The following is a 7414-nucleotide window of genomic DNA, read 5'->3' on the forward strand; positions in this document are numbered from 1 at the left end:
TTCAAAAAACAAAAGAATCACATACACACACTCTAGAACCTGAACATTATAGAAAATCTTATTGCTTCTTAACATTTACTCACTTCCTCCCCCCTCTGGTTCACAAAACTCAGGCAAACGAGAAAGGTAGTCAGCAATCAGATTTTTCTTACCTGGACAATGCTGTATGGTGAACTGGTATGGCTGAAGGGCAAGGCACCAACGAAATATCCGTGCATTCTGATGCTGCTTGGAGTGCATCCATTTCAGAGGTCTATGATCGGTTTGCAAAGTAAACTCCCTTCCTAGGAGATAATATTTTAAAGAGTCCAGAGCCCACTTTATTGCAAGTCCTTCCTTTTCTACTGTGGAGTACTTTTTCTCTCGGTCAAACAGCTTTTTACTTAAGAAAAGGACAGGTTTTTCTTCACCAGCTTCTCCCTGAGCGAGCACTGCTCCAAGACCAACATTTGAAGCATCCACTTGAACAATAAATGGCTTGGAAAAGTTAGGACTCTGCAAAACAGGAGCTTGACAGATCAGTTTCTTCAAAGATTGGAATGAATGTTCACAGTCATCCTTCCACATGATTTTAGAAGTAGATCTTTTTGTTAACTCAGTCAAAGGGGCTGCTAAAGTTGAGAAATGGGGTATAAATCTCCTATACCACCCAACTAAGCCCAAAAATGATCTCACTTGCTTCTTTGTTTTGGGTCTGGGGATTGTTTGAATGGCTTTTACTTTTTCAAGTTGTGGCCTTATTTGTCCATGGCCAACAAGGTAACCCAGATATTTAACTTCTTCTTGCGCCCATGCACACTTGTTCACATTCAAAGTGAGACCAGCCTTCTGGATCTTTGCCAACACATCCTCAAGGTGTTGTAGGTGATCCTCCCACGTCTCACTGTATACCACAACATCATCCAGGTAGGCAGCAGCAAACTTTGAACAGTCATTGAGAATAATGTCCATCAACCTTTGAAAGGTAGCTGGTGCCCCATGAAGACCAAAGGGTAAAACAGTATAATGGAATAAACCCATTCCTGGAATCTGAAAAGCTGTGTATTCTTTACAGGATGGATCTAAAGGGACTTGCCAGTAACCTTTACATAAGTCTAAGGTTGTGATGTATTTGGCCTTCCCCAATCTTTCCAGTAGCTCATCAATACGTGGCATGGGGTAAGAATCAAAACAAGAAATGCTGTTCAACTTTCTTAAGTCAGAACAAAAGCGTAGTTGAGATGAGTCCTTCTTGGGAACAAGCACAATGGGATTTGACCACTCACTTCTTGATGGCTCTATCACTCCCATTTCCAGCATTGTCTGGACCTCCTGTTTCAGTGGTTCCATCATCTGTTGGGGAATCCTGTAAGGCTTAAGACGAACAGGTGTTGTGTCTTTCAAGGTTATTTTGTGTGTTATGACATCAGTTCGCCCAGGTACATCTGCAAACAGTGATGGAAAAGATTGTTTAATCTCACCCAGCTGTTGCCACTGGTCTGGAGTCAGATGCTTTGGAGCCTCTTCAGATTTGGCCAATTTTCTGCATGGACTCATTTCAGCTTCTCCATCCATCAACATGGCACTGTCTTCAGGCTGAATGTCTTGTACCATCAGGGTTTGCTTCACATCCATTTCTGGAACATTTCTTTCATGATACTCCTTTAGCAGATTTACATGGAGCAATTGCTTTGACTTTTGTTTTTCTGGACAAGCAATTTCATAAGTTACCGGACCTGCTCTTTTAATCACAGTGTAGGGTCCTTGCCATTTAGCTAGTAGCTTACTTGGTCCACTGGGCAAAAGTACTAAAACTTTCTGGCCAGTTTTCAGCTCTCTTTCACGGGCATGTCTGTCATACCATACCTTCTGCTTGTGTTGTGCTTTCTGCATATGGTCTTTAACTTGTTCTCTGTATTTTTCCAGTTTGTCTCTCATTTGCAGTATGTAGGAGATGACGTTTGTTGTTGGTGAAGACCTTTTACTGGATCCAGATGCCTCTCCAGCCATCCAGTTCTCCTTCAGCATGTCCAAAGGGCCTCTAACGTGTCTCCCATAAAGCAACTCAAAAGGAGAAAAACCAGTTGAGGCTTGTGGTACTTCTCTGTATGCAAACAAAAGAAAAGGCAACCATTTATCCCAGTCTTTCCCAGTTTCATCAATAAACTTTCTCAACATTTGTTTTAATGTACCATTAAATCGTTCTACCAAACCATCGGTTTCTGGATGGTATGGAGTAGTACGAATACCTTTTACTCCCAGTTGATCATAAAGAGTTTTCATCACTTGTGACATGAAATTGGTACCTTGATCAGTTAGAATCTCCTTTGGGATACCAACTCTGGAGAAAAGGTCTACCAAACACCGGACAATGTGTTTGACCTGGAGAGAACGTAATGGAAAAACATCTGGATATCTGGTTGCATAGTCACAGATAACTAATGCATATTTTTGACCATTACTGCTCTTAGGTAAAGGACCTATAATATCCATGGCGATTCTCTCATAAGGAACAGTCATTATTGGTAAAGTCTGCAACTGGGCACGGTCTGAAACTTTAGTGGGGGCTACTAACTGACAATCATGACATGATTTGCAGTACTCAATCACATCTTTATATAATCCTGGCCAATAAAAACGCTGAGCAACACGATTATATGTCTTTGCCTGTCCTAGGTGCCCTGACCATGGTACAGTGTGACCCAAATGCAAAATTACTGAACGGTATTCTTTTGGTACAACAAGTCTGGGTTCATCAATGTCTGCTAGATACAAAAGTTCGTCCTTTATAATAAAAGGCTCTCCTGCTAAACTTTTGAACTCCACAGTAGTCTCTTTTTCACCATCTTTGTTTGCTTTATCAAAGAGAGGTATCAGAGATGGATCATTTTCTTGTCTTTCTTTAAAGTTATTAGGAATTTGCCACTGGAGATCAACACATGGAATTAAAGGTAATGTAGGTTCAGGAAGTTTTGACTTGCTTTTGTTTTTGTTTTTCTCCTGTCTACGTTGTCGTTTTGATTTCCTGATTTTACTTCCTCCTTCATACAAATCATCATCTGCATCTGGCAGAGGTTCTAAGCCCTTTTTCATAGATCGTGTCATGACAGCACAGGAATATGCCACAGAATTTTCTTGAACCAAACTGTCTAGGATTGGTAAATCTTCCCCTAGGATAACATCATATGCTAACTGATTCACAACTCCAACAGTCAACATAAAAGCTTGGCTTTCAACTTCAATAGTGACATCTGCAGTTGGATACTCTTTCTGACATCCATGAACACAAGTAATGTTTACCAGCTTGTTAAAGTTAGGCATTACATTGTTCAACAAAGAAGATTTCACCAAAGTTTGTGAACTACCCGTATCTGCAAGAGCTTTTACAGCTTTGCCATTTATCATCACATCTACCACATGTTTATGTGGAATCAAACCATCAGAAAGTTCATAATTATGTTCTTTGGAGGGTACCACACATAACTCTACTGACTTAGGTTTTCTTAAAGGACATAAAGAAGCTTTGTGACCAGGCTGCTGACAATAGTAACAAGTGAGGTTATACTTTAGTCTGGATTGTTCCGATTTCTTACCACCCCTCATGTCCAAGTTGTCAGTCTTTATTGCATCTGGAGGTTTTACCTCCACAAACCTTGGTCTCCCCACAGTTACTCTTGACTTTGAAGGTTCTCTGTGAGCAGCCAAGTAACGTTCAGCCAGATCTGCAGCTTCCTCTCCGGTCTTTGGATTGTTCTCCTTCACCCATGTGCGGACGTCTGGATGAAGCACACGTAGATATTGCTCCAAGATGATGGTTTCCCCGATCTCTTCTTTACTCCGACTGTCAGGCCGCATCCATCGCTTGTAGAGTCCCTTTATCCGACTGTAGGTTTCATGCACACTCTCTCCCACAGGTACATTGGTGCTTCGAAACCGGTATCTGTAAGTCTCTTCTGTCACATTAAACTTAGATAGCACAGCAGCTTTAATAGATTCATAAGAGTCTGACTGGTCTTCATCCATACCAGCATAGGCCTCCAGTGCTTTTCCAGTCAATAATGTGACCACTCTAGCAGCCCATTCAGTTGGTTGCCATCCCCATGTTTTAGCTATGCGTTCAAAACGTATGAAGAAACTTTCAGGATCCTCACCTTCCTTGAAGTCAGGTATCCTAGGATCACCTCCACGGGTTGGTTCCACTCTTTGTCCTGGAACATCATGCGCACCACGCAGCTGAGGCTGTGCAGGAAGTGGTTGAGATGGATAACGAGGTTCAGCTTGGTAACCAGAGGCTCCTTGGGCTTGCTCTGTTGCTAATAGCTGAGATAGTGTTCTGCTCTCTCGCTTTGGGAAAACTGCTTCTGTAGAAACTTCAGTCTGTACAATCGTCTCATCAAGTTCAGTATATACATCACTTTGCAGCTTTGGCATGTTACTGCGCAACTGTTTAATCTGTTCAAACAAAATTGCTTCGGTTCGTTTAGAATGTCGCATAAATTCTCTTATTTCATCAAAGATGTCAGTTTCACAAAGTTCTTTACTCACAGTACCAACTGTGGTCTGTTTAGGCCGCACCACTGGTTCAAAGACATCTTCACCAGACATGACTCCTTCAGGTGCTGGATCTGGTTCTGCTGTTCCTCCACTATCTCTTTCTTCCATTTCAGAAAGAGGGTTTTTCCTTGTTCCTCGAGTTCTTCCACGTCCTACTCCTCTCATTTAGCCTGATTTCCTCCTTCAAGCAAAAGCGTAAAGATCCCACTTCTGACACCACTGTTGTGCTGAGAGGTGTGGTGTGGAAGGAAAAATCCAGCAAAGTTGGTTGGAGCAAAAACAAAAGGTCATTTATTAAGGTTCTTCCATCAGAGCATGGTTATACTGAACACAAAATGGCAGCTTTCCCATCAGACTCTTACTACAGCAATCAGTCCACCTATATACTGTTATCCCCGCCTTCTCAATTTACCCACAGCCAATCAAAGTTCAGCCATCATGGCTCCCTCTATAAGAGAGCTGGGTTTGAGGCGGGCCTCCTCCTTAGCAAGGTTCCAAGATGGCTTCTAAAAAGGAAACACCCACAAAGGTAACAAACAATTCAAAAAACAAAAGAATCACATACACACACTCTAGAACCTGAACATTATAGAAAATCTTATTGCTTCTTAACAGTTATGTAGTGCACCGTAAGACTGATGTATGGCTCAGTCGCTCGGCTGCTCCACATGTCTGTGGTTGAAGCAAAAAACGTCACTGTTGATAGCTTCGCTTGTAGCCCATCACGGCACTCGTCATACATCTTAGGCAAGGCTGTCTTGGAAAAATATTTCCGTGAAGGCATCTTATATCGTGCATCCATTTTGTGGACCATACGCCTGAAACCCTCCTTCTCCACAGATTGAAGCGGCAACATATCTTTAGCCAGGCAAAACGCAACGGCCTCTGTTAACTCTTTCCATGGCTTGCTTTGGCTATCATACGGTGTGGAATGAGAAAACGCGTCGTTAAGTTTTGTTTGAGTTGAAGTTGGTTTCTTAAGAGGTTTTCGTCGAGGCTTCTGCTGCATCGCAGCGCATCTTCTGACTAGCATCATATTCCGGTTTGTGTTTTAGGTGGTGAAATAAATTGGTAGCGTTGCTGTCCTTTGTCGTCACAGGTTGTCTGCAAACTTTGCATAGTACGACTTTCTGCTCCGTATCAGACTTTTTGAATCCAAACCAGTTCCAGATAACAGAGCTGGAGCCTCTTTTAGGAACCAGGTCTTGGGGCACGTCTCCTCCACCTTCCGCCACGCTTGTTGTTTGCGCATGGCTCGCACGTGGGTTGGACTGCAGGTGTGTCACGCGCAGTATACGTCACCGGCGGGAGTTTATCGTTTTTATTGCGAGATGACAAATTGTTACCATGAGGAATTTCTTTGACGATATATCGCACACGATAACGTATCGCCCATCCCTAGTTGTTACTTTGTTTTACTTTGTGGAATTGTTTTACATTTTCCTGTTTAGCCCTGCAGTGTTTGGCAAGTAACTTAAAAAGTACTTAGTTATAGTTAGTAGTTACGTCTCCAAAATGTAACTGAATCAGTTACTGCTCAGTGAAAGTGATCAGCTACTAGCCAAAGTAACTGGGCAGTTACTTTTAAGGATCTAAAGTTTTGAAGAACCTTTTTATTGGAATTTTAAATACAACTTAAGGTTATATTATGAAATATAAGGTATTTGTTATTAATTAATAAATTAAATAATTAATTTTAAGGTCCATGCATCTTATAACATTGAAATCTAATCTGCACTATTTTGAGGTGAGTTGCAATATCATTATGTAGATGTAATCATGTTTTTGTTTATGATAAAAGTAGACAAAGAACATATTTAGGCATTTATTATTTTGCACATTGACAGCCTTGAATTGGCTAAAAATTAATGTTTTTTTAAGCAATTTAATAAAAATATATACTGCGCAACAGAATAGAACAGAACAGTGGATACATGAATAGAAAAAAATACTTAGCAGAAATGTACGATCCCAGTATTTCTACGTGAGAAAACATAAATAATGCAAGTAAAGAAGCTAAAGTAAAAGATAAGTAAAAGTAAGTAAAAGAAAGTAAAGAATACACCAATACACCATTGTCTCTCCAATATGTTCATCCCTACTGCATGTGCCACGCGCACTTACACCACAAATTAATTAATTGATTGACTTTATTGATTTTACAGTGGAGAAATATACTGTAGTCCCTATTTATCCATGTAAGTAGCAAATAACAGCTCTGTTTAAAGTGTAGTAGTAACTATTGTGTTACTGTTTTTACAAACTAATTAGTTACAGTGCTAGTTACAGGAAAAGTAACGTAGTTACTGTGACGTGTTACTTCATTATTTGTCTTGAAACCATCTTGGTGCAGCCCTTGTAGGGTTGATAGGTGGCACTTTAATTTTTCAGTTGTTATAAACAGTACACTGAAAAAAGAATGCAACCACTTTTGGCATTTAATTAATCATAATTAGTTTCTTTAACACAATTGTTTTATTTCCTACCCTGGTAACTTTAAACAATTATGTTTAAGTAACTAAATATGATTAAGTAAATGGCAAAAATAGTTGCATTATTTTTTTTCAGTGTACATGCTGGTATTGGCATTCATCACTGGTAGACATCATAATCCTGCAGTCAGGTATATTTACAACTCCTTCAGAAACATTACGACAGTCATCCTGTCCTCTGCCAGCTTTATATATTGCTAACTCAGTGCTTTAAAGAAACCCTCTCAAACTGATAAGATTCTGGCCAACTGAGCAGAGGCGTAGCCAGAACATTTTTATAAGGGTGGCCAGGCAACAACCAATGAACACTGAAGGGTGGCCTAAAGCGGATAGACGCTAGAACATCAGGGTCAAGCCAAAGATAAGACAAACTATACTTTCCTACAGCC

General features: G+C 40.5%; 2 protein-coding genes across 6 annotated transcripts; both read right to left on the reverse strand.

Moving 5' to 3' along the window:
* Positions 1 to 361: 361 nt before the first annotated feature.
* Positions 362 to 1957, reverse strand: LOC119771408. Of its 3 annotated transcripts, none has more exons than XR_005279144.1 (3): positions 1846 to 1957; positions 1266 to 1424; positions 362 to 495 (listed from the first exon to the last, which is right to left on the reverse strand). XR_005279144.1 is itself a non-coding variant. In XM_038267328.1 (3 exons), exons 1-3 carry the CDS (start codon positions 1915 to 1917, stop codon positions 384 to 386), a joined length of 657 nt encoding a protein of 218 aa, XP_038123256.1. In that variant the 5' UTR covers positions 1918 to 1945; the 3' UTR covers positions 362 to 383. The 3 variants fall into 3 exon arrangements, 2 of the variants coding, with proteins under 2 accessions (XP_038123256.1, XP_038123255.1); XM_038267328.1 differs by having other exon boundaries at positions 1266 to 1353; positions 1461 to 1945; XM_038267327.1 differs by having other exon boundaries at positions 1266 to 1945.
* A 22-nt stretch (positions 1958 to 1979) lies between these two features.
* Positions 1980 to 5142, reverse strand: LOC119771407. Of its 3 annotated transcripts, none has more exons than XM_038267326.1 (3): positions 4131 to 5142; positions 2286 to 2361; positions 1980 to 2083 (listed from the first exon to the last, which is right to left on the reverse strand). In XM_038267326.1, the coding sequence occupies exons 1-3, from the start codon at positions 4197 to 4199 to the stop codon at positions 2001 to 2003; spliced, it is 228 nt and encodes a 75-aa protein (XP_038123254.1). In that variant the 5' UTR covers positions 4200 to 5142; the 3' UTR covers positions 1980 to 2000. The 3 variants fall into 3 exon arrangements, 2 of the variants coding, with proteins under 2 accessions (XP_038123254.1, XP_038123253.1); XM_038267325.1 differs by having other exon boundaries at positions 3573 to 5142; XR_005279143.1 differs by having other exon boundaries at positions 2003 to 2083; positions 2229 to 2361; positions 3573 to 5142.
* Between the last annotated feature and the right edge of the window lie 2272 nt (positions 5143 to 7414).

The sequence above is a fragment of the Cyprinodon tularosa genome, unplaced genomic scaffold, assembly GCF_016077235.1.
Source record: "Cyprinodon tularosa strain WSP-4 unplaced genomic scaffold, ASM1607723v1 ctg67, whole genome shotgun sequence".
NCBI lineage: Eukaryota > Metazoa > Chordata > Actinopteri > Cyprinodontiformes > Cyprinodontidae > Cyprinodon > Cyprinodon tularosa.

Excerpts from the sequence above, each read along its gene's own strand:
- LOC119771408 (XM_038267327.1), bottom strand. The coding sequence starts at position 1,917 with ATGAGAGACAAACTGGAAAAATACAGAGAACAAGTTAAAGACCATATG.
- LOC119771407 (XM_038267325.1), bottom strand. The coding sequence starts at position 4,698 with ATGAGAGGAGTAGGACGTGGAAGAACTCGAGGAACAAGGAAAAACCCT. Across the intron at positions 2,362-3,572 it reads CAACTTGGACATGAGGGGTG|GTCAAACACATTGTCCGGTG; the intron begins GTAAGAAATCGG and ends CGTTCTCTCCAG.